This window comes from Haliotis asinina, chromosome 9 (assembly GCF_037392515.1).
Source record: "Haliotis asinina isolate JCU_RB_2024 chromosome 9, JCU_Hal_asi_v2, whole genome shotgun sequence".
NCBI lineage: Eukaryota > Metazoa > Mollusca > Gastropoda > Lepetellida > Haliotidae > Haliotis > Haliotis asinina.
This window is the reverse complement of record NC_090288.1, coordinates 19,411,359-19,437,342: the sequence shown is the minus strand read 5'-3', so window position 1 is coordinate 19,437,342 and position 25,984 is coordinate 19,411,359. Positions and strand designations below refer to the sequence as shown.

The following is a 25,984-nucleotide window of genomic DNA, read 5'->3' as shown; positions in this document are numbered from 1 at the left end:
CAAATAACTGCATCTGATGGGCATCCATCCTTCTTAATGCAGCACTGTTTTAGGTTGAAGAAATTAACTGTAATCGTTTTCACTATCACTATCATCTGGCTCAAACAAATAAGGCCTAGCGATACCAAGTAATTTTGACAGAATCTTCTCGAAAATAAGTTGTAACTCGGAATGGTTGTAGATTGTAAGAACGTATAGCTCACAGCTGTTGTGATTTCAGGTTTGTACAAACCTGTAAATGAAATGTTTTACCCCCTGAGATCTAGATGAATTCTACATCGCCCCTCATATCTCTACCTCATATTACATCACGGAGACGCACCACTCTGATTGGCTGAAATTTTGTTAGTGCCTGAGAATTGGGCACTGTTGTCAAAAAGGTCAATGTCAATTTAAAGTAATTAAAGATCGAAATGAGTAGTTTTAATGACAGGGTTTCGTTTATAACGATGCCCATGAGTGATTTATGCATTTGCACCCCCTAGAGTATATGTGACCTTTAAGGTTATAGTTCTTTCTACCAGATGTTTAAGGTAGCTGTTGAGGTTTACAAAAGTTTCTCTATTTCATCATGGTTACACATGGACTTGGCTTGTCTAGTCAAGGTTGCTACAATGGCTCATTTGATCTGAGGATGGTGAGGTAGTGGATGTGTTGACACCTAGAGACCTGTGAAGGTTCCGGGGTAGGCCTTCAGCAACCCATGCTTGCCATAAAAGGCAACTATGCTTGTCGTAACGTGATTGGGTGGTCAGGCTCGCTGCCTTGGTTGAGAATCGGTTCCCAATTGCGTAGATCGCTGCTTATGTTGTTGATCACTGGATTGTCTGGTCCAGGCTCGAATATTTACAGACAGCTGCCATATGGCTGGAATATTGCTGAGTACGGTGTAGAACTAAACTCACTCACTCACTCACTCACTCACTCACTCACTCACTCACTCACTCACTCACTCACTCACTCACTCACTCACTCACTCACTCACTCACTCATACCTGGATCCAATTTACCATGGAGAGTGAAGATGAGCAGAGACTACCCTTCCTTGATCCCTTAAGATCTCTTCTGACAAGATCACCCCTTCTGTTCTATCGGAAATCAACCCATACAGATCAATATATCCACTTGTACATATTCATTGATGTATCTTGTTTGTATCAGTTCACCAGATGAAGAGGCAAGGAATAGCCCAGAAATGTTGTGACATACAATAAACACAAAGTTGCCCATATTATTTGCCTTGTACTTATTTCTGGTTTCTGTCTCATGTTTACAGAGTGACAGCATGAGAATGGAAAAGACGTGAGGATGGGCACAGACCCACATGAACTCCTCAACCAACTCTATTCAGACCCTTACTCTCTGGTCTGGTCGGTCCCAAGAGAAGTACTTGTACTTCGTGGCAAGACTGGGAAACTAGGACTTCGTTTCAAGACAGTTCAGGTATAACATGATTTCAAATTATTGTGTGTAAAATTACTGTTTGTCCTCAACCTGAACAAAACTAAAGACCTGATATAGATAAGGGATTCTCAGAAACAACCATCAGGTGTCATCGTTGTGTAAGTGTTTTGTACCTGAAATGAGGCGGCTGAGAATGAGTGGAAGATCCCACATTCTCTTCCTACTGTCCAGTAGCAAGTGTTGTTCTTTGACAGTTAAACTTAACATTTTCATTTGACAAAAATAACATCTGTTTCAAGATGTATTCAGTAATCATGTATGCTCTGGTGATGTGCATTGTTCAGGGTTGTCTCATAAACAGGGTATATGAAGATTAATTATTTTTCCTTTGCAAGGCTTTATGCAGGAAGTGTATCCTGTATAAGACGACCCTTCCGTCTACACGTCCTCACAATCATGTAATTTTCTGAATAAAATTGATATTTTATGCTTATCCTGACTCATGCTTAATTGCTTATCTCCTCTTCCCTGGCGAAGGTAGTGGAATACCTGAAATCTTTTGAAGTTCCCTTCTAAAAGAAGCGTACATAGAATACACTCACCCACGAGTAGCCTCCCTTTTCCCACATGATTGACCATGCTTGTCACTGTTGGTGACATATGTCATCAGGTCCCAGTTGTGTAGGTTGATGCTCATGATTTTGATCACTGGATTGTCTGGACAAAACTCAATTACTTACAAACCTCAGATCAACTACAGCATTCAACAACAAGCAAACTAAAGACTCAGCATTATGATAAACTTCTACATTTTCTTCATCTCATAAGATGCTGCAGCCATAATATAATGTTGAGATTTGGATTCACATATTTCATCAATAGATATCCCTTCCAAAAAGCTTTTCCCATTGCATTTATGCTGACAGATCTTCAGAATTTTATTTTCTCTGGCTGCATTAGAAATCAAGGTGAAAATACCAATAAACATGCTTGACACTGTATTAAGGTATTAGGCTGTTCCTTTGACAACAGAACTTTATTTGCCCTGTTTGAACAACAATATCCAAATTTAAAGAGCATGCAACTGTACAAATGGTTGCTGGATGAGATTAATCCAGCCAGGGAAGTCCATGCTTAGAGTGGAATGTACATCAGTGAGACTTTGGCTTGAGTTAATAGTGGCGCCTCTGACTTTTTTGGGTACCTTTTGTTGCAGAGTGCCTCCCGAGAGACCAGCAGCACTGTGGTAGTGCTAGTGCGAAACACATGTGTTGTACAGACAGGAGAACTGAACAGTCTTGATAGGATTCTCAAGATAAATGGTATCAACATTACCAATAAAAGTGAGGATGATGTTGATGCAATATTTCAGGACAAAAAGCAATGTAGGTTTAATCTGGAAGTCCAGAGTGAGATGTCATCAAAGTGCAAACTAGTGACTAAACATGACTGTAACAGTGAGATTCTGAATAGTGGCCCATACCAACCTGGCTTCACAGGATCCACACCAAAGAGGATGTTATCTGTAACAAGTTCTGGGCAGTCTTCAACTTGTTCGGTTGAACGACCTCCCTCAAAGAGAATAGTGAAGAGCAACAGTACTGACACAGAAAGGAGTGGAGGACAGCATAGTGATGAAGCCTGTTCCCCACCGGTGGTGACTCACCCGCTTGCCCCAACTCATGACTTGCTGGACACTGCCCTCATCCCAGATGCACTGGAGTATCCAAGGACTGTGTCTTTGCCTGATCATGTGTCCTTAGCCAAGATAGGTACGCATTTTTAGTTCACCTTATTGAAACTGTGTCTTGCCTACATTGTTTACAGTTGAGGGATGCCAGCATATATTCTGAAAGAGAGAAACTGATTTTGCATGACTTTTCCAAATATTAGTTGGCTTTGCGATATTCTTTAAAAACAGGATGTTTTTATATTCATTAAATATCAGATATAATGTTCGGCAAATTTTGTACAATTACATAGTCTTTATGCAAAAGATACATGCTTAATATTCATGAAGGGGGTTTCTGAAGGTGCTTCAATCAAGTATCAGACAGATACCTATTCGAACTAGAAGCCATTAGTCAGTAAGACTGTTCGGAAAAGCTGGAAGGAAAGTAAAGCTATTGATGACTTAGGACACATAATAGAGATTAAGGCCAGGCTGCATAGATGACACTTATTAGGTAATGGTCATTTATGCGGAGGGTCACAAAATTAGAACAAATAACAAATCACAAATATCACAAATAACATTTTTTGGTGTAATGTTCACAGGCATAGAAATTGATGATGGGGAGAAGATACATTCTCTACCTCTGGTCAATGGCAGCAGGCCATCAGCGAGGCATGGCTGTGACAATGGAGTAGGGACAGTCAAGCTTAATGTACGTCGCTGCAAAAACAAAGGCTGCAATGTGGCTGCAGATTCATGTCTGTGGCATTCACTGATCTTCAAGGTACCCCAGTTTGTGATATGGGACCCCATGTCAAAGACCATCACTCTCAACAGGGGAAGTAACACAACATTTGGCATAACTAAGAAGGTGAAAATACAGGTGGGTAGTTACACCTCATTCTCTGTTGAGCACCTATAACTGTGATGTTTTAGACTTAGTTGAAAAAAACACAGTTTATAACAGTGTTGATGTGACAGATGCTAACATGTGATCGCCCATCGAGTTCATCTTCAATATTCTTAATGATTCCAGAAAATCCATGCTCATAACATGTCAACTTGAAGTTTGCTTCTCACTACATATCATCTCTTGTTTTCCCTGAATAACTGCATTTCAGGTATGTATGTAGGACCTCTTCCCACGTTTTACTTTTCATTAGTAAGATGGTCGCCAGACTGCTTTACTAGTTTCATTAGTTCTCCTGAAGCAGATGTGGACTGTGCTCAGTCCCATTATGGCCAGCTGTGGACTCTAACCAACGCATTCTGGTATCATGTGTGTCTAATACTTATGTACTTTTTGGCATGTTTCTATGGTATTTCATTAACTACTCCAAACAGACTATTTCATTGGGGTCTATCATCTGCTACCTCATTCAGGCTGTGAGTACATCAGGCCACTTCACTAAGTACATTCATATCTCCCAAGTGTCCAGTCCACCAATTTTTAAACTTATCCTATCTCATGTTATGCATCTCTCTTCCTCTCTTCGACCCAGTGTGGAATTTGCATCTGGGCAGTATTCAACACTCAGGTCAGCAAACTTTTTGTGCCAAGGGAGAGGTTCGACAAGATGTTACGTCTGATTCCCCTTGCCTTGTCTCAGCCCAGGACGCTCCGGCAGTGGCAGGAGGTTTGGGGTTACTGTCATGTGGTCAGGCTCTCACTTTCAGGGGTCAGCTTCAGCTTCGACCCTTGCAAATATTTCTTGCTCCTCGTATCAGGAAGGGAGACCTGTCCGCATTGATCATGTTACCCAGGGAGCTTCATTCTCATCTACTATGGTGGATGCAATAATGGAATGTTTGTGGCGGAGTTTGTTTAGAGCCATTGGTGCCGATTCACCACCTGTATGTGGATGCGTCACTACATGGGTGGGGAGCTCACCTTCTCGATCGATCAGCAAGTGGCAGGGCAGTGGTCTCCTGCAGATCGCGCGTGCCACATCAATGTCTTGGAACTCGGCAGTACTTTTGGAGATCACTCATTGGCGAGAGCAACTAAGAGGTTTGCCTCTCATGATAAGGTCGAACAATGCAGGAGTTCAGGGCTGTTTGCCTCCCACTGACAGAGCCGACTATAGACCTGTTCGCCACCAGATTCAATCATCAACTGCCGCTGTTTGTGTCTCTGATTCCAGATCTATTAGTCTGGGGACTAGACGCCCTCGCAATTCCGTGGGACGGTCTCAAAGCTTTCCACCAGCGGCCCTTCTTCCAAGTCTACTTTTCAAGTTAAGTTTGACTCGGCAGATGACACTGCTTTTGGACACACCTCTTTGGCTGACAAGAAGTTGGTTTGTAGATGTTTGAGAGCTGGCCGATCCAGATCTAGTGCCACTTCCCATTCAGTCAGATCTACTGGTGCATCCGCACTCCAATCAACTACACTGGTCTCCACTAACACTCCGTCTGCACGTTTGCAACATTTGCATCAGTCGATAACAGCCAAGGGTTATTTTAAACGTGTCGCTACAGCCATCACTACAGCGCATCGTACATCCATGAGGTCGCTTTATGATGACAAGTGGAAGAATTTCGATTCGTATTGCAGAGGGAGAGCATTATGTCTCCCACGACAGCATCACCACAGATGGTTGCAGAGTATCTTCAACACCTAGGAACTTAAAGGGTGCTACATTATCTACCTACTTAGCCGCACTTAACACAGTTATTGCAGCGGCATCGGGAGTAAAGTTGTCTTCTGTCCGTGAGCTCCAGTCTCTGTTGAGATCGTATAAATTGGCGGATCAATCATGAAGGTTTCAAGCCCGGCTTGGGATTTGTCCGTTGTCTTGACTCATCTTACATCAAATGAATATGAACCATTGACCGATAAAGATTTTGAGCATGTCACTTACAAGACCTCCTTCCTTCTGGACTTGGCTACAGCTTTGCGTATATCTAAGTTACATGTGTTGCATGTTTCGTGGGTATGCTTTGAAAGGTCTCGACATGCTAGAGTTTTCCTCGGCTTAAGGTGGGATTTCCATGCCAAGAACCAGTTACCAGGACAGCCGGATCGTACCTTCAGTATTTCTCCGCTGTCATCTATCCTGGGTCCAGAAGACACTGAAGATTTAGCCTTGTGCCCAGTTTGGGCATTGAGGATATACTTAGTAGCCTTTAAGGACCGCCGCAGACTACACAAGAGGCTCTTCATCCCGCTTTCGACGGCTTCCAAAGCAGAAGTATTGCCTACAACCATGGCTTTCTGGTTGAGATCCAAGATTCTGCAAGCGTACGCCTTTGCGATGTTCCCACCACCTTCGTCCGCAAAGCCTCATGAGACACGTGTGCTTGCTTCCACCATGGCACTCCATAGGAACTGTTCACTGCAAGCCATTATGGAAGGTTGCTTTTGGAAGTCAGATACTGTTTGCTGCTCATTACGTACGGGCATTGAAGGCCTGCATGAATTTCGGTCTATTGGTCCTGGCGCTGCAGGTGTTGTCGACCCATCCACGCAGATAAGCAACTCCGCGTTCTCGGTCTTGCTATGTACATAATAGACGATATCGATGTTATCCATATCTTATGTGCTTTGTTCAAATGGGCTAGATCATTCTCAGAGTAGCATATCGGGAGTTGGTGCTACTCTTGGCCCCCAATTGGAATGCATCCTCGCCCGAGCAGTGTATCAGAGAGTAATCTGCGGCCCTCCAGCAAACTGTGGGATAATGCATAACGTGAGATAGTATAAGTTTAAAAATGTGGAAATCTTAACTTTAACATGTTTATTTATATACTTATCCTATCTCATGCGATGGATGCCAACCCTTCCTCCCCGCATCACAGATTACTTGGAGCTCCAAGAAGAGAATGACAAGTAAAGGACGTCACGTGATCGGCTGCGCATACAAGGTGTCTATTGCAGGGGAAGAGGTTGGGTGGTCAACATACATGGCTCATAACCGGTGATGGTCCTCGGGTAGAATAGGCCTTCAGCAACCCATGCTAGCCATGAAAGGTGACTATGCTTGTCGTAAGAGGCGACTAACGGGATCGGTTGGTCAGGCTCGCCGACTTGGTTGACACATGTCATCAGTTCCCAATTGGGCAGATCGATGCTCACATTGTTGATCACTGGATTGTCTGGTCCAGACTCGATTATTTACAGACTGCTTCCATATGGCTGGAATATTGCTGGGCTTAAATTCCTATAAGAGGTTTCCATACTTTAGTACAGCGTAAACAGGTGCACTCATGGTACCTTGAAAGAATGGCCCTTTATCGTAACACAAAACCAAAACTCTCCCAGTGACTTCTATAGTAACTAAGCCATTAACAGTTGTTACATCATATGTCATATTGGGGATTTCACTTTCTTAGTAAAGTTCAAATTCTAGTATTTTTGGGGGGTTGAGTCCCATCCGGGATTCATACCCACACCCTCAGAGTCAGGCACCTGATCTCCAGCACACAAAGTCAGCTGTCTAGCCACCGTGACTTCTATAGACAGCACAAAATATTACAAATTATGGTTAGTCTGAATTACAAGATGCAGTGTCCATAAATCCTCTACAAAGTCATCTAATCAAAGCTGTTAGGTAATTCAGTCTCCACTGAAAGATCCCTCCAAAAACCGCTTGTTAAACTACAGATTTTGTTTTAGTGTAGTGTAACCTTCAGTCACTTGCACCACAGTTAGCTTTGCGCACATCCATAGCCTGCGATCATTAGTTTATATCCCGGTTTGCCTTCATAGGTGATATATATATGTATATGAAAAGAAAGTGATGAGAATACCAAACATAAAGTAGTGTATATATAGCACGTAATTTCTCAAATAATTACACGACACGAATCCATGTATAATGGAATATATAATCTAATTATATGGTGTCGAGTTTGAGCTTGTCTGCTCTTAGGTGCTTTTCCCAAGATCATGAGATGTCAATCTGAATAGCACTTTTATTATCCAACTGTCACAGCCACTGTAGACTGCTTGGCTCAAAAAAAATGAATTGCAATCGAACTTGAAAACTAACAAGCATAAGATACTTAATGAAACACTGATCATAATGAAAACATAATACCAACTCTGTGAGAATTTTGCAGAATTTTGGTCCTAAAAATAGAAATTTGTTTAACCATCTATCATTGAAATATTGACACAGTTCACCATTTGTTACGAGGAGGAGTGCAGAGAAAGGAACAGCCAGGTGTTCGAGAAGCACATGCACAGGTGCCAACATAGATATTTATTCATTAACCTGTGCTGTCTCCATGCTTACTTGCCTGACATCAGCAGAGTGCCACAGCATTTGTTGTCGATAAGATCAATGTCTCCGGCATCGTTATCTGAGGACTCAAGACCTCCTATCAGCTACACTGACATCAGGTCATCATGGTCCATATTTGTGACGTTTTTATGAACGTCATCGGAGAGACTACAGTCAGTGAAAAGCAGGCTTTGCATTGTTGTTCCATCCGAAGGGAATCTCCCTTGAGGCACATTCGCTCCACTTCGGAATCCAGCAGATATTGCAGTCACAGGTCAGCATCTCATACCTATGCAGAGAATCATTCTCGAAGTGATTACTCATGGAAGGAGGAGCATTCTTTAAAGGATTCACTGAAGGAGCATACATGCAGGGATTCATGAGGCACAGTTCGTCAGATGGAGAGACAGGACAGATGAAGATGATGACAGTCTCTGATACTGAAGTTACATCTTGGATCGCGAGTTGACTTAGTGTCTTCATCCAAAGAGTCAAATGAAACATGCATGAACAAGATGATGGATGAGGACTTCGACGCTCTCAAACAGTACCTGCAAGCCTCAGCACAACCTTCAAAATAGCTACGAAGTATCAGAGTCAACATGTTCAGTCATTTAATGTGCAAAGATTACCTCTACATCTCATGGAGCTGTCCACAAAAGTGCCAGACTTGCCTGACTACTACAACCTTATCAAGGAATTCTGTAATGGATCCTATAAAGTAGAAGATAAGAAGAATGCACAGCTGTACACCAGGACCAGGCGAACAGTTTTTGGCCTAGCTAGATCCCGGGTAATCAAAGAGACACTCATCTTAAGGTTCCAGAACCCACATATAGAGGACGACAGGAAGATCCTCTCTGCGTTGCTCACCCAGAAGAACGATCAGCATTTCATCTCGGAACATCTGGCCTCTACATCTGTAAGTCTCAACCTCTTATGAAGACAAGGTCTCTTATCATTGTATCCCTGGAGTGAAAGATTCACCAAGCCACATCTGAGAGCTCCATGGTTCCCACCTACTATATTCGGTGGGAAAATCGAAGAAGTTGCCTGGGAAGTTACGCATGACTTGAGGGAAGTGACGATGATGTCCATTGACTTTTAGCTACTGTCATTCATCAGACCTTTCAGTGGTACAGTAATAAGTCCAAGTTCTCGGGTGTTGCCTCTGAATGATTGAACACTTCCACCCCCAGCCGTTCATCTACAACCATTGACAGTGGGTGGACATCTACAAGGATACTGGGTAAACTGGGGATTACTTGAAGACAACTACATATCACAGATCATGTGAGAAGGTTACAGAATACAACTGAAGGCCACACCACTTCTGACCTGCAGTCTGCTAACCTTGTGCAACACAATCAAGCAGAAAAGTTAGAAGAGGCTGTCAACTTTTTGCTAGAAAAAAAGGCTATGGAAGTGCTAGATCAAGATCTACTTCTACTCAACAATCTTAGTGCCAAAGAAAAATTCCAAGGAGAAGTTCACGCTGATCTACAGTATGAAGAAGTTCAACCAAGCCTATCTCCTCAAACCCAGAAGGGTCAAAGGCTCACACGTTTGGACGTGCGCTATAAAAGACGACATTATTTTTATTATTATTATTATTAAATGCTTGTGTGTTGTTACCTCTGGTTCTACTACCTCATGTTTGAAAGCAAACTGATTTTGGTCACGCCCTACTGGACAGGGAAAGTATGGTTTCACAATCTCATTCAAAAACTGGGAAGTCCAACCCAGAAACTACCAGATTTGCTGAACCCTGCTCGTCCATCCACGCACCAAGCAAGCTCATGGGAACCCATTAACGTTCCAGCTTCATGCTTCATGGACCATATCAAGACTTGCTTGGAGAAAAGAGGATAATTCGCCAGTGCCACAAAGGCGGTGACTTAAGCTCTACACAGCTCAACTTGCAACTTGTGTGATGACAAGTGGCAGAGGTTTGAACTCTACTCATGTCATAAATGCACATAAATACATAACTCTGCACATGTTTGTATCAATAATATACATCAAATAGAAACACATGTAGCGGGAGCTAGTTATTTCAGGTGTGTGGGGGGGGGGGTATTTTTGTATTACAGCATTATTAACTTAGTTGTTGCATAAGTATTATGAATTCTGGTAATATCAAATGCTTTTTCTTACCTGTGCTCGCGGAGACACACAGATGACGGCTGTTGCTGGTTTGTGAGTTTTCGCTTGCTGTGTCAGGTGCAGCAATAGGTTGTATGCACTGAGAGATTCCATTCCAAGGGTGGGGGTGTGCGTTGTGCTTAGTGGAACAGGCCCGTTATCATGTATATGAGGAGCATGCGACAGGTATTTTATTGTCTGAGTTGGACACACTCAAGGATAGGTGAGCCCTTGTTTCAAGACGAAACAGCTTTCCCATGCAATCAATCTGTGATAAAGTGGGTTTGTTCTGATACGGATCAGTCCTTGTTCCATGATGAAACAGATGATCCCCATCTCACAGCAAAGTACTGAAGTCATAGTAAGGTGGACATAGGTATAGATAGATGGGCGGGTGATAAAGGTATTTAGTGTTAGACAATCATTTAGCAGTAGGATTTATTTCAGGCCTGTATTGGTTTGGGAATGGGGTTGAGTTGTTAATAATTTCTTTTCATTTTTGTAATACTTCCCAGTGATGTATTTTGTATTGTTTATTTTGGGCTTCCTGTTTTGTCAATAAAATGATGAAATAAAATACCTTGTAAGTTCTGAATCACAAAGCTGCATCCAGAGACTGGGGAAACAGTGTGGAAAAGAATTCTGTTGATGGATGAATAGGTTTATATCAGGAGTGAACCCTCTTGTGGTAGCCATACCCTTGGGACACCTTTCTTTGTTTCACCTTTCTTTGTAGCGCCTTGAGCGAGCATCGAATGCACGGATACAGGCGCAGTTACAAATACCCACTATTATTATTATTATTATTAAATACACAATGCAAAGCAGGAACACTCATGTGTAAATAGACACAGAACCACACCTGTTACATATAAAGGGTTAAAATATGTACCATATGGTACATGCACTCAGGTGAGTGAGTGAACATTCTCTACCTTACTGATGATCAAACAGCATTCCCCATCTATAAGTAATATAATATACCATTAAGTACATTATGCTAACCTATTGTATCGTAATAAAATATACTACTCTATGCTATGATAATTCTGAAATGCATGCTATTGCATTATCTTCATAATGACATCAATAAACACATCTATGAGACAAACCATGAGATGTGTGCGTGTGTGCATGTGACACTGTGTACTAATATTATGTAAGCAAGAATCATGTTTATGATATAACTGTACTTGACAATTTAATCTTACGTAGTATGTTTATAACTATGTTAACTGACCTTAAAGGTAACATGCAACCAAAACATCAAACATAATTAAAACCGAATAATCACTTATTCATGACATATAATATACATTGCTGCGTGTTCAAAAACAAATAAACAAAATTGTAAGCGTACAATCGTGATTCAAAAGTGCAGTATTTTGTACCGGGGCTTACTTCCCTCAAAACGAAGCCCTCGGCAAACTGAACCCAGTCATAGCGGGTGGCTGTGCACTCAAGTGTAATGATGACTTCCAATTCGCTGGTTTATTTGTGGACATGCTGAGGGCTCATTGTGTGTACAGAAAGATTGTCTGTTTGATGGGCATTTTAGAAGTATGGAGAGTTACTAGAAAGTAAGACTCTTTATAGATAACAACTTCTTTTATTGTACTTGATGCGTCTTTTCGGTATGGATTCATATACCGTTGTCAAACAAAATCATATACACTATGAGAAGTAGTTATCCATAAAGAATGTATTTAGAGATGTTTGGATTTGTAAATACATGTTCTCTGAATGTGCGTTCGATCCAATCAAAAATCATCTCAATAGAGATGGTGAACTACTGCGTGGCTGGAAACTGTCATTCTTCCAAATACAAAGGACTTGAAACTGACAAGAGTTTGCATCAGTTTCCATCAGATCCAGTCATCCGAGAAAAATGGATGTAGTTTCTTTGCAACCCAAAGACATAAAAACATGTCATGTGTACAAGTATCACACCTGCCTAATTACATAATGTGGCGGAGACATGACTCAGGTGCAAGAGTCATAAATCAATTTATTTTGTTTATGGCGTATAGCCTTAAAGGTGTTAAGTTCAAACTGCATGTGGTCAATGATTTGAGCAGTGTAATGCATATTGTCTTTAGCAGACAGGCAGGCAGACATACAGGTGTCAATAAACCAGATAATGAGATTTCTTTGTGACAGAGGCTGCTTACTACAATCAACAAGTAGATGATTTACTTGTTTGTGTACACATCCAAGGTTAGACTACTGCTCACGACCTCATACTCTGGGCATGCATACTGTTTCAAGCTTCGCGAACCTATTCACTGTGCATGCATTATGGGCACAGTGCAGCACAGCTGTTGAAACCACTTTTTCCCCCAGCTCTGGGGGAAATTTAGTGAATCGTTTGAACTCCGATTTCATGAGCTTTTTTTCCATTGTGGTTTTTTTCAGTTTTATAGGTTGAATTAGCATTTTTGATGATTTGTTTCAGTAAGTGCATACCAAAAGGTATCAGAATCTGCAATGTTGTGTTTTACGTTGCATGTGACCTTTAGACAGAGTACTTGTAGACCGAAAGGAGAAATCTGACATCCATCAAATATAAATTAGTCTAGGTGCCTTTCTTATGAACTCTATGTGATGCTACTTCAAGTCTGCTGATGTTATTGTAAAAGAAAACAGATAACATTAAACTGGCCACTCAGAGATCAAGGAATAGCTTGCCCTTTGAGTTAAGATCAAAAGAACACCCTGCTGTCCCACAGGGTCCAGGTCCAGCTTGGGGCAGTCAAGCTGGAGACAAATACCGTAGCAATTCAAATGCAAACCTAATTTACTATAACTACCACAACCAAACTGCTTAAAATCAATACCGTATTTGCACAAGTAAACAGAATGTAATAATATGACACTGACACATATTTAACATCAAGTTAGTGTACCACTACATGCAAGAGTTCATTACATGAATTCATTTCCACACACATGCACCAGAAATGACCCATTATGTATTTTGAGGTGTCAGTTTAAGCAGTGAAAAACCCTACACTGTGACAAGGTCATCATGAAATTGTATGAACCCAAATACAGAGACTTGCCTGGAGATATTTGAAAAGTCATGAGCCTGATAACTGATATTGGTCAACTGATGAAATTGGTTGGCTTAGTGTCTTCATGACCTGATTATATGAACTGCTGAACATGCTTTTGGTGGGTGATTGGCCTGCTGTTGATTAGATTGCCACAATGTTGCTAACAAAACTAATATTACATTCACTGTTTTCATATGTTTTCTGTATTTTCCTTGTGCAGGAAGCGACATCACAGATCTATACTCTTGTGGAGGCTATTGAACCTGGTTCCGTTGCTGCATCTCATGACCTGTTTGTTGGAGACTGGATACAGTCTATTAACCGGCAACCTCTGCAGAGGCGGGACGAGGTAAAGATTTGAGTATTAATTGTCCATCTGTTATGGGATAGCATTGAGACAATTTTAAAATCAGTATGTTTCAACCCCAAAATATTGGCTCACTTGCAAGAAGGCAACTTTCTTGGGCATGTGTACACATGGGCCAATTTTTTCATTTTAGGGAAAAAGGGTGGACCAATGGGTTTTGTGTGGTAATCTCAGAGAGAATCTCAAAACCCTTAATCTCAGGGGAAGGCGACAACCACAAGACATTCATATTCATTATATTCATACATATGTGTTTATAAAATATTTCACTTCTTAATTCTAATAATAACTTCCTTCTTAATCATTAACATCATTTAAAACATGTGCAAAGTATCATCTAGCATGCTGATCATCGTATCATATTATAATACATTTCACTTGAAATACAGTGACGTGCCATAAGTATTGCAACAAACATGGCTGACATCACCGGTGTTAAGCCAAAAAGGCCAAACAAAAATATGTCATAGAATAAAAACAGATGCAATGACTTACCGAAACTTGTTAATATTTGGTAATAAAACCCTTTTGGATTATAACACTTTGAACTCTCTTTGTGATCGACCGGTATAAACTCTGAATGTACACTTGTGGAAGAGTTGCCCAGATTTGCTGTACAGCAGCAATTAAATCCTCACGGGAATTGATGTTTACACAGCGTTTCTGAAGTTTAATTTTTACACATCTAAACACATTTTCTATTATATTAATGTCCGGGGATTATGCAGGCCAGTCCATTCTTGGGATGTTATTATTAGTTTTCCAGGAAGTTGTCTTCCGAGATCGGTGTACAGGCGCATTGTCATCTTGAAATATCCAGGGGCAGTCTCCAAATTCTTTAGCTACAATAGGCCACATATTGGTATCCAGTACATAAATATACTTGCCAGAGTTGATATTTCCTTCGACTGAAGTCAGTGTGCCAACACCATTGTATCTAATACATCCCCAAAACATTACACCCCCAGTGACAGGACATTTCAAGACGTTTAGACATTCCAGTCTCCACATTTCGTCGGCTTTTCTCCAAACAGAAATAATTTTACTTTTTCCCAAAACATGTGTTTCATCAGTGAACAACACGTTCTTCCACCTATCTAGTCCCCACTTCAATTTACCCCTACACCATCTGACACACTTCTGACGGTTGACCTGTGAAATGGTGATACCCTTTCTTATCTTTCGTTTTTTTAATGCCAGCCTGATGTAAATGTGGCTAAATCGTCCTGCTGGAAACTTGATTGTAATGTTGAGAATTACATTGTTCAGTTATATATGTCATAGAACATCTCCTATTCTGACGAACAATGCGATAGCGTCTCCTGTCACCCCTCAAACCAATTATACGAGGCCGACCATTTCGAGGCCTGTTTTCTAAGCTTTCTCTGTTGTCAAACTTTTTCAAAATTCGTCCAATAGTAGACCTGTGAAGAGCTAGCAGTTCTGCAATCTTACTATTTTTCAAACCTTTCTGATGTAATTCAATTATCAATTCTTTTTGCCCCCCCAGTCAGTTCCTTCGCACTGCGAGCCATGTCGTCTGCTGGGACGTAAACACAAACAATTACGTCATAAAAGGTGTCATACGAAGAAGCAGCCTCTCAAATATGATCACTCCAAATTTTACAAGAAAACATTCAGTGGTTTTCCAAATAGAGGCTTTTGTTTGTGGTAAATATTTCCGTGGTTTTTACTGCTAATGTATTTGTTGCAGTACTTATGGCACGTCACTGTATGTACAAAGTTCACTTCCACTGTCCTTAGTCATTAAAATATGTGAAAAGTATCATTATATTGTAATACATTTCACTTAAAATATATGAAAAGTTCACTTCCACTGTCCTTCTTAGTCATTAAAATATGTACAAAGTATCATCTAACATGCTAATCATTCTATCATTTTATAGTACATTTCACTTAATATATGTACAAAGTTCACTTCCACTGTCCTTCTTAATCATTAAAATATGTACAAAGTATCATCTAACATGCTAAGTCAATTTTTCTTTTTAAGATCATGGCAATAATATGACAATAATTATGACATACTATAAATAATATATCATATATACTTCAAACAAAAAGTATGGGAACACCCTAAAATTTGTTAGTCATATATACATTAAATGAGGTTTGGTCATTTATGCTTTTAAGGTGAATGCAACGTTTTGTGTGCTGAATGGACACTTTAATCAACATATTAGGGCTTGAAGTGAAGCAACTGATTCAATATTTGTTAAGTGGAATGAAACATTGTCAAACATAGTGAAAAACAAGGGTGCTGAAACACACAAGCACTGTGTTAGATTCAATTGCCCAAACACAACAGACTGGTGCATGTGGAAGACAGACTTCCCAAACTGCTTGTGACAATGTGTCCTTTAGAAAATTTACAGACAGTATGTAAACCTCACAGTTTCTCACAGCAAACTGTGAAGCACCCATGTCAGAAGCAGGGCCATTGCATGGTTACAAGATGTACCACCCTTACGTTGCCACCCTTACGCTAGTCCCCAGTGAATCCCTGGTAAGACCTTACATGAACATTACTGTAACAACACTAAATATCAACGAGTACTAAGTTTCACCGTCATGCGAAATAACAAAAACTAAACAGTCGCCTTCCTACAATGACATCAAAACATCCATTGTTTTAGCTACGTGGGCAATGGTATGGATCATGTTGCGTTCAGAGAATGATGTTATGAGACACTGTAAACTTTGTTAAACCCGGACACTGGAATTTTGTACTTTTAACATGCTCTTCAACACAGATAATGTTGTAGTGTCTTTTCTTTTTCCAAATGTCTGTTTGTCATTATTATTTGGTTAATGGTTGTCAAGTCACACAAAATATCAATATGCCACTTTTTTAATCTATATCTGTGACAGGCACATCGGGCGCAGTTTGATGATCTGACAGAAGTGCGTTTGGTCATTCAGAGGCCAGAGGGCATCCTACAGAAGGCTCAGGAACATGCTGACAAGATTGTGAAGCAGCATCAGCAGCAGAAGCAAAAAATAACCCCTCTAATGATGCCCCAAAGACGAGGTGTATCAGATAGCCACTTCTCCCCAAGTCCTGGATTGTACCCAAACAGTCGATCTGTTCTCACTAATGTCAGCCCCATGTGGGTGGGGTCGGCTGGACAGCAGGATCCGGTGGAGAGGGTTGTGTACTGGAGACAGTCAGAGAAGCACACTAGTGATAAGCATGGAATGTCTGCAAGTAGTCCAGTCTGTGAACCCCAACTCAGAGGAGTTCCCAGTCCACACAGTCTGGAAGTCTGGCGCAAGAATTGCGGGACTGAGTCTTCACCCAACATGAGTCATCCAAGTCCACCACACTCACCTGAAGACAACTGTAATCCTTTGTATCACCAAGGAGGCATCAGTCCAACTTCACCCACAGAGGGAATAGTTCCTTGCACAAGAGTATTCATATGTGGCAATGCAGCCAATCATCTGGCCAACATGTTTATGTCTGGAAGTCCCAACAGCACTTCAGTAATGCCGGACACACATGCACAGCTGGTGAAACTTTCCTTGAAGAAGTTTGACAGTAGAAAAGTGTCAGTAGACATATGGCAGCAGCGTAGAAGTGTATCGAGAGACCAACATAGAGTGTCGAATGGGATGGGCTACATCAGCTCCTCCAGCTCCAGTGGCCATGTGCAGTGTGGAGGAGATGTTGCCTGTGTCAACATAGAACTGTTTGTTATTCAGGATGATAATTTCTTCCATCACAGCAGCCACTATTTGTTCACAAAGGAATCCCTTTTCATAATTGCATTTGATGCACAGAAAATTCTCACCAACATGTCTACTGATATTGCTCGTCTGGAACAACTGCTGCATACTATTCAGAGTTATGTAGGGAACATGACTCACATTTCAGTGTACGGCATCTTCAGCCCAGATGATGAGGAGGACAAAGGGGATGAAGTGCGAACAATGTTCTATGCCAATGATAGACAACATGGCAAATACTCTGTCTCAATCCCTCATATAGTTTTTATTAATCGGTCCAATGTTCAGGAGACAACACGTGAACTGTGCACCAAGATGATGAAGCATGCTTTATCTTATGGCTCAAAAGTGCGCTCTAAAACTCAGCATGTGTCAGAAGCTCTGTCCAGCATAGAGCACGAGTCCCGCACTGTGTGGAAAGCAGATGAACTCAGACAACAAATCTTTGGACATTATCCACATTACAAAGACTTGATACTGCAAGCTGATGTTGTTGCCGAGCTGGAACAGATGGGATGCCTCCAACTATTACCAGGTATGTGGACTTATATTTGAGTACCAATTCTGCATGTTGTACTTTTTAGTAAACCAAAGTTTATGTACCATACCGCGAATCACTGCATGTAAGGTTTCATGCTTTCTGGTGCTTGATGTCCACTTATGTGTAGAGAATGTAGTTCTATAAGCATGCAAGCTTACGTATTAGTAAATGTTTGAAAGCCTGAAGATGTTAAACTATCATGATATGACCTTTGGCTTGTTACAGGCTATTTATCTTGATTTTTCCTGAATGAGAGCAATTTGAAATGGACAAATTTTCTTCAACATCTTCTGAAACATTCTGTGGGCCAAGAATACCAGGATGTAACAATGATATACTGGTTTCTGTTACAATAATTTCTGAGCTTATGAACCTGTTTCTTCTTGTTGTTTTTCCAGGGAAGTCCAGTGGCTCCCCAAAGGCGGTCTCAGTACATGCTATGTTTGTGCATCCTGTCTCTGTGTATTATCGTTTAGTGCGCCTTTGCATTGACAGTAAGGATGTCCTTGATGGAGAGTTGATGTTCCACTTGTCCATGAGGGGAGTGTTACTGCAGAGTGAACTGTTCATGTTACTGCAGGACATTGTCCCCGATGTGGAAAGGTTTGCTCAATATCTGAAGACCCAGGGCATTGTCTATGATATAGGTTGGTGCTCCCATCACATCTGATCTTTGGATGAAGCATCTTATCACTATTATAGACTGAAACATAGGATATAATGATCAGACTGCAATGTCAAAGAAGTTCCTGTAGTCATAATATAAACCCTAAAGTGTGCTTCTCATGTTAAATCATCTCTTGTTTTCCCAGAATATCCGAATGAGGTTTTTGTTTTGGAGGGACAGGTGTTATTTTCACTACAAAGACCTCTTCCCAGGTTTTACTTTTCGTTAGCATGACCGCTACCCAGGTTTTACTTTTCCTAACTTGATATGAACATCAACATTCAAATGATACATAGGTGTTTGAAATCAATTGAAAAATATTGTTCAAGATTTTCCCAGGCAGGATGGAAACTGCAAATCTCAGATCAGTAGTCAGACACTCTACCGCATGGCCACTAGACCGAGGCCACTAGACATGAGGTTAAATTATCTGCTTATAGTTACTTTGGTTAAATTGATTTTACAGGATTTGCCTACCGGTCCAGTTTTAATTTGTCTACCAAAACCTCGGAGGCGTGTTTTCTCCTATACTTATGATATAACTGTTGTGATATCCTGACTAAATTAATATTATACTACCTTGTCACACTGACAGTACCTACTAGGTAGGGACAGATCTTGTCTGGCCTACCAACATTTCAGATCAAGAGTTGGCTAATATTTAGACTACCCTGTCACACAGACAGTACCTACTGGGTAGGGACAGATCTTGTCTGACCTACCAACATGGCAGATCAAGAGTTGACTAATATTTAGACTACCTTGTCACACAGACAGTAGCTACTGGGTAGGGACAGATCTTGTCTGGCCTACCAACATGGCAGATCAAGAGTTGACTAATATTTAGTCTACCTTGTCACACAGACAGTACCTACTGGGTAGGGACAGATCTTGTCAGACCTACCAACATGGCAGATCAAGAGTTGACTAATATTTAGACTACCTTGTCACACAGACAGTAGCTACTGTCATTCCTCTTGTGGTATTACAGTATGATTTTATGTCATGTTTTGTTTCAGGTCCATCAGAGATTTGCCAAGGAAATGACCGGAACATTTTCATCCCTTATTTCCTTGAAGAGCTGACACCTGGAAGCCACCACCTGACAGTCAGCAACATCTGTCTGCTGATAGTATTTGGTGGGACCACACCATGGACTATATTCTACAAACTGATGGCTGCATTTGGACAACATCAAGAATGTGTGCATTTGAAATTCTTGAGGTCAGGGCTCTGTGCCATCAGCCTCTGGAATCTCTCACTGAAGCTTTTGTTTGACAACCTTAAGGATACAATTGTCATCACTGTTCAAAGGTTAGCGATGGTTTATTTGTTAGTGTTGGTTGATCTGCTAGTGTTGGTTTCTCTGTTAGTATCATGAGTTTATTTTGGCGTTTATCTGCTGCTGATTGAACATTGAAGATGTTGGTGTGCATTCATGCTGCAGGGGCTGTCTATCGGGAAAGGAGATGGTGCTCATGCAGTTGTTTCAACAGTTGCTGGCCCATGTGGTGCCCCCTGACCTCCATTACATTCTGGGCCCTCCTTGTCCACTGCAGGAGTGTCCCCCTCACATCCCGGGTCATGTTGTCAATCTGGCCACACCAACCGTTAGATGTGGTCATGTGTGTCTCAACGATTACTCCAACATTAAGAAGTGGATAGCATCCGAGAGCCAGCAGGTTATTACACAGCTATTATGTTATCAGGTGCAGTGACTGCCTCCCACTAGTAACATCCAACACCAACCTCTCTCCAGTAACATCCAACACCAACCTCCCTCCAGTAACATCCAACACCAACCTCCCACCTGTAGCATCCAGCACCAACCTCCCTTCAGTAACATCCGACACCAACCTCCCTTCAGTAACATCCAACACCAACCTCCCACCTGTAACGTCCAACACCAACCTCCCTTCAGTAACATTCAACACCAACCTCCCTCCAGTAACATCCAACACCAATCTCCCTCCAGTAGCATCCAGCACCAACCTCCCTTCAGTAACATCCGACACCAACCTCCCTCCAGTAACATCCAACACCAACCTCCCACCTGTAACGTCCAACACCAACCTCCCACCTGTAACGTCCAGCACCAACCTCCCTCCAGTAACATCCAACACCAACCTCCCAAATGTAACGTCCAACACCAACCTCCCCTCAGTAACATCCAACACCAACCTCCCTCCAGTAACATCCAATACCAACCTCCCACCAGTAACATCCAACACCAACCTCCCTTCAGTAACATCCAACACCAACCTCCCTCCAGTAACATCCAACACCAACCCCCCACCTGTAACGTCCAACACCAACCTCCCTCCAGTAACATCCAACACCAACCCCCCTCCAGTAACATCCAACACCAACCTCCCTCCAGTAACATCCAGCACCAACCTCCCTTCAGTAACATCCGACACCAACCTCCCTCCAGTAACATCCAACACCAACCTCCCACCTGTAACGTCCAACACCAACCTCCCTCCAGTAACATCCAACACCAACCTCCCTCCAGTAACATCCAACACCAACCTCCCACCTGTAGCATCCAGCACCAGCCTCCCTTCAGTAACATCCGACACCAACCTCCCACCTGTAACGTCCAACACCAACCTCCCTTCAGTAACATCCAACACCAACCTCCCACCTGTAATGTCAAACACCAACCTCCATCCAGTAACATCCAATACCAACCTCCCTCCTGTTACATCCAGCACCAACCTCCCTCCAGTAACATCCGACACCAACCTCCCACCAGTAACATTCAATACCTAGCTGACACTTAACAATCTGTCTTATATAGGGCCTCACTGTGACGTCCAGCACCATGCCCCATCTAGGTCATCATGGTGACATGATATCCTGCACTAGGCCCTAATAGCGTACCACTGACACCCTACACCATTCCTTATCTTGTACCATTGTGAGCACTGCTCTGATATTTCATATTTCACAGTGATGGTTGATAGAGGATGTACTTCTGGAATATGTATCTATATATAATAAATAATCATTTCAGTGGCACAAAAAAAATCAGTAAGAGTTGTGGTCATTTCAGTCACACTCATAATCTGTACTTATTTTTTTTATTCTTTCAGAGTAGAAGCCCAAGTGTCAAGCATGGGCAGAAAACTTCATGCCTGTCACAGAACATCCTGAAGCTTCCTCCTAGTGTATTTCAGGAGATCGCCAACAAACTTATGATACATCATGAAAGAGACTGGCGTTACCTGGCAGGTGGGTCTTAACTTATTAACTTTCACCTTGAAAGTGTTTGTATCAGGATATTTCCGGAAGCCATTTTCCGTACGTCCGTTTCCGAGTGATGCAGAAGGAGCTACAACACTGTCAACAGTGAGTAAGCAGTCACTGAAAATACTGTTTTTGTCAGTATTCAACATGTTCAAGGATATCAGCTTGCAGAAATATGAGCTAATATAGTCAACAGAAAGCCCCAAGTGTATACTGTAGGTCAAATATCTGTGTTTAAGCTTTTCGGGTGTTGAGGGATTAGTGTCAGTGATTGGTGAATTTTGTATGTCCCACCATTGTCCCTTGTAAGTCCCATGCCATTGTCTGAGTGGTTAAATCCGTTCTGTGATGTCACATTTGATTTGATGGTCATAGGTCGCTCAAAGGTTACCTGACACAACCTCCTGCTAGGGTTTGTTAGACTCATTCACCACTTTACTGTGCATTAATTGTATTATTTCGGCTGTTGACGTGATTGCTGCATCAGTTGACCATTGCTTCTCCAACCAGGACAGCTATATTAGGGGCGGTATGGCCCTCTATGGTTCCTTACCTTCAGTACTTGCTTAGGTCTTTCAAGTTCGCTGATCAGTCCAAAAAATTTCAACCTCTGCTTGGGATTTATCGATGGTTCTATGTCATCTGGCTTCGGCAGATTACGAACCACTGGTCCAGAAGGATTTTGAGCAGATTTCCTCCAAGACTTTGTTCCTGGTGGTGTTGGCTACACCTGCTCGGATATAATCGGAGCTTCACACCTTAGATGTTAATAGAGTCCAGTTTGAGCAGAAGAAGCATTTCCTCAGTCTCCTTTGGGATTTCATTGCCAAGAACTAATTGCCTGGACAACCTGTTTGTGCCTTCACTATACCACTGTTGTCCACGATTTTTGGGCCGTATGAAAAGGAAGATTTGCAGCTTTGCCCAATGAAGGCTCTGAAGATGTATTTGGCTGCTTCAAAAGATCGCCGCCGTCTTCACAAGTGCCTTTCATCCTGCTTTCCTTTGCATCTAGAGTGGAAGTGTCTCGGGTCACATTATCATTTTGGATGAGAGCCACCATCCTACGGGCTATACCTTTGATGGATTACCGCCTCCGACAGCTTCCAATCTCCATGAGACTTGGGCATTGGCTCTTCACAGCAACTGTCCTCTTCACTCCATTATGGAGGGATGCTTCTGGCAATCAGAGACGGTGTTCTCTTCACACTACTTGCATGACCTCTTGTTCAAAGATATTTAAGGCTTGCACCAGTTGGTCCTCTCATCTTTGCACAGCAGCTATCTAGGGCCCAGCAACAAAGAGAGGAGATGGTTCTTCGTGGTCATTTATCTCCTTGTAATTTCTGGAATGTCTGAACTGTTTGTCGGCTTTATGTTATTCTTTGTTTATAGGTCAGAATTCCTTCACTTAAGTTCTAACACTAAGACACGGAGATTCCACCTCCTCAAGGGTTGGATGAATCTGGAGCACGATTCTGTATGACGATGTGGAAGGATTTGATTTTCTGACAGTTCCTGACCTCTACTTTTTGAAGCAATTACATCAGTGAAGTATGTCATTCCCAGATTCCAGTGGTTTTCATAGCATTCTGACTCCAAAGTTGCTGGGCTCATCCTTTGATCAGGCTCACGTGAAGGAGTGAGGGTCAACTTGATGGTGCTCCAGAACTGAACGTAAAATTTGGAGTTGTACTTCTCTTTCACCCACGCTTGGTCGGTATTTGTAGGGATCTTCTCGAAGCTACGACCCTGCCCTACGAGTGTTGGGTAGATGGACAAGAGAGGCCTACAGAGAGAAAAGTTTACAATGTTCCTCTCAGTGTCGAAACAAGAGATACAAGTGCATACTGTGAGATAGGATAAGTATATACATATACAATTAATATTTAAGTTTTGAATGTCAATGTAAACACAATGGGGACACAAACACAAGGCAGTAGATTTCAGCGCAGGTATGTTTTCAGCTGAGACTTAAAAGAATGTTTGTAGTGGGATGTAATACACAATTTCATTTAGGATGTTACAGCCACCCTACGACCAACTGTATTATATCCACAGGAGCATCTTTTGGAGGTTTGGGTATCATAAACTGTATCAGAGTAGTGTCATGCAGTCAATGAATTTTAAGTCTTCTGCTGCTGCTTTGTGGAAGTGTTAATTCAGTAAGCGCATTCACATGTTACCAACATTCACCTTGGTTACTAGTTGTCCAAGTTATTGTTCATACCACTAACTTACTTTTGCAGGTCTCCTTGGCAAGACATCTGAAGAGGTGATGATATATGAGATTATGCTGCAGGGGAATAGTCGGCGGCCATCAGAACAGCTTCTCATAGACTGGAACCAAATGGAACAAGGCAGCATTCGGCAGCTTATAGCTCACTTAACTGAAATGGAGCGACTTGATGTTCGCAAGATCATAACTGATCATCTAGAGATTGATATGCAGGACTGACATCCTCCCTAACCACTTGAGGACAAACAGCAATGGATGTGCAGGCCAAATCATCTCACCCTCACTCAAGGTCAATATTCTGAATCCAATTTTCATGATGACTGTTGGTTCATTTTTTGGTTGAGTGAGGTGTCTGAGACGTACCTGTCAGGGTCACCCTGTCCTCTAACCATGGAGGATTTGAGGTATAGAAACACTACATCCCTTGTATCACTGAGAGACCTGCAGATTTTTAGTTAGTATGGAGAGTTGACTTTTAATCAGTATGTAAGAAATCCATGATGGCCTATGTGTTCTGTCACTTGTTAATAGAGCATTTCTTCATAATGGCATGAAAGTTTAGCATTCACAAGACTTAAATAAATAGTCTTAATTGTCAGATGCCACTAAATAATCACAAAGTCTGCAGTTTGTTTTGTGTCTCTGGTGGTCACATACCCAAGAATACAAAATTGTAAGTTTTTAATCTGTTTTATATTGCAAGTGAGTGAGTCAGTGAGTTAAGTTTTATGCGGCACTCAGCAATATTCCAGCTATATGGCAGCCTTTCATGACAAGCGTGGGTTACTGAAGATCAATTCTAACTGGGATATTCATAGGTCTGATGTCACGAGCAATATATGTATTTTGTGGTATTTTCATGAGCATAATTTAGGTATTCATTGTTTCATGTTTTAACTGTGCTATAGTTTCTAGAAAATCATAATACTTCTGTGGATAGTAAAACAAGTTGGCAAAGGTGCTTATGGAAATATGTGCATCTGCTGCTAAAACACACAAGGCTGATTAACTGGTAGTAACATCTGAGTAGTACATACCGTATACACTGGATAGTTTATTTCTAGTCTTCTTGCCTAGAGTGTTTCCACCACAAGCTGCTTCAAACAGGGTGAAGGGATGAAGTTACCAGGGCTGCGTTTCACAAAAGCCGCCTAAATTTAGGAGGTCGTAGCCCATATGACCTTCTGTATGACCCTCTTCTGACCTCCTTTACGACCATTTCACAAGGACGTTGTATCCATGTCGTACCAGGGGGTCCTAAATCCATGTTGCATATCGTTTAAGATGTACTTTGTTGCATAGCAACGCATACAGCGAGACCAAACAGGCACCTGCGTGTATTGTTATTCTCAAAGTATTTCAAATTAGAAACACAGTTTCAGTAACAATGCAAATGTCATGTTTTTAATTGAAGGTACAGGTTAATTGGATTCTCTCACTAAATTCCATTGAAAATTACAAGATAAAATGTATGAATAATTTCTACCTGTTCATATAAAACTGCAACATATGTGTCCGAATGTATTGAGTATTGTACATCAGAGGAACTAAAGTACATGTTGCTGTTATGATTACATTTGATCTACTAACACTTGTGTAAAGGTTTAAATATTGTCCACTACTCTCAGTGTGTCAGCTTCTTTCGTAACTTTTATTCAAT

At 41.6% G+C, this 25,984-nt stretch overlaps 2 protein-coding genes across 3 annotated transcripts in view; both read left to right on the top strand.

Annotated features, from left to right (window-relative positions):
• The window catches only part of LOC137295932 (uncharacterized), a 32,291-nt gene extending 7,353 nt beyond the window's left edge, over positions 1 to 24,938 (top strand). For both annotated transcript variants that reach the window (XM_067827513.1, XM_067827514.1), the window contains exons 2-11: positions 1,277 to 1,443; positions 2,621 to 3,176; positions 3,682 to 3,962; positions 13,729 to 13,857; positions 16,768 to 18,160; positions 18,565 to 18,813; positions 19,853 to 20,147; positions 20,281 to 20,515; positions 21,932 to 22,070; positions 24,335 to 24,938. In XM_067827513.1, coding sequence (XP_067683614.1) covers positions 1,309 to 1,443; positions 2,621 to 3,176; positions 3,682 to 3,962; positions 13,729 to 13,857; positions 16,768 to 18,160; positions 18,565 to 18,813; positions 19,853 to 20,147; positions 20,281 to 20,515; positions 21,932 to 22,070; positions 24,335 to 24,543 — 3,621 coding nt within the window. In that variant the 5' untranslated portion in view covers positions 1,277 to 1,308 and the 3' untranslated portion in view covers positions 24,544 to 24,938. The remainder of the gene's footprint in view (positions 1 to 1,276; positions 1,444 to 2,620; positions 3,177 to 3,681; positions 3,963 to 13,728; positions 13,858 to 16,767; positions 18,161 to 18,564; positions 18,814 to 19,852; positions 20,148 to 20,280; positions 20,516 to 21,931; positions 22,071 to 24,334) is intronic.
• Positions 20,533 to 21,608, top strand: LOC137296409 (putative uncharacterized protein ENSP00000383309). Its single transcript, XM_067828206.1, has 2 exons — positions 20,533 to 20,542; positions 20,593 to 21,608. Exons 1-2 carry the CDS (start codon positions 20,533 to 20,535, stop codon positions 21,606 to 21,608), a joined length of 1,026 nt encoding a protein of 341 aa, XP_067684307.1.
• Positions 24,939 to 25,984: the final 1,046 nt, after the last annotated feature.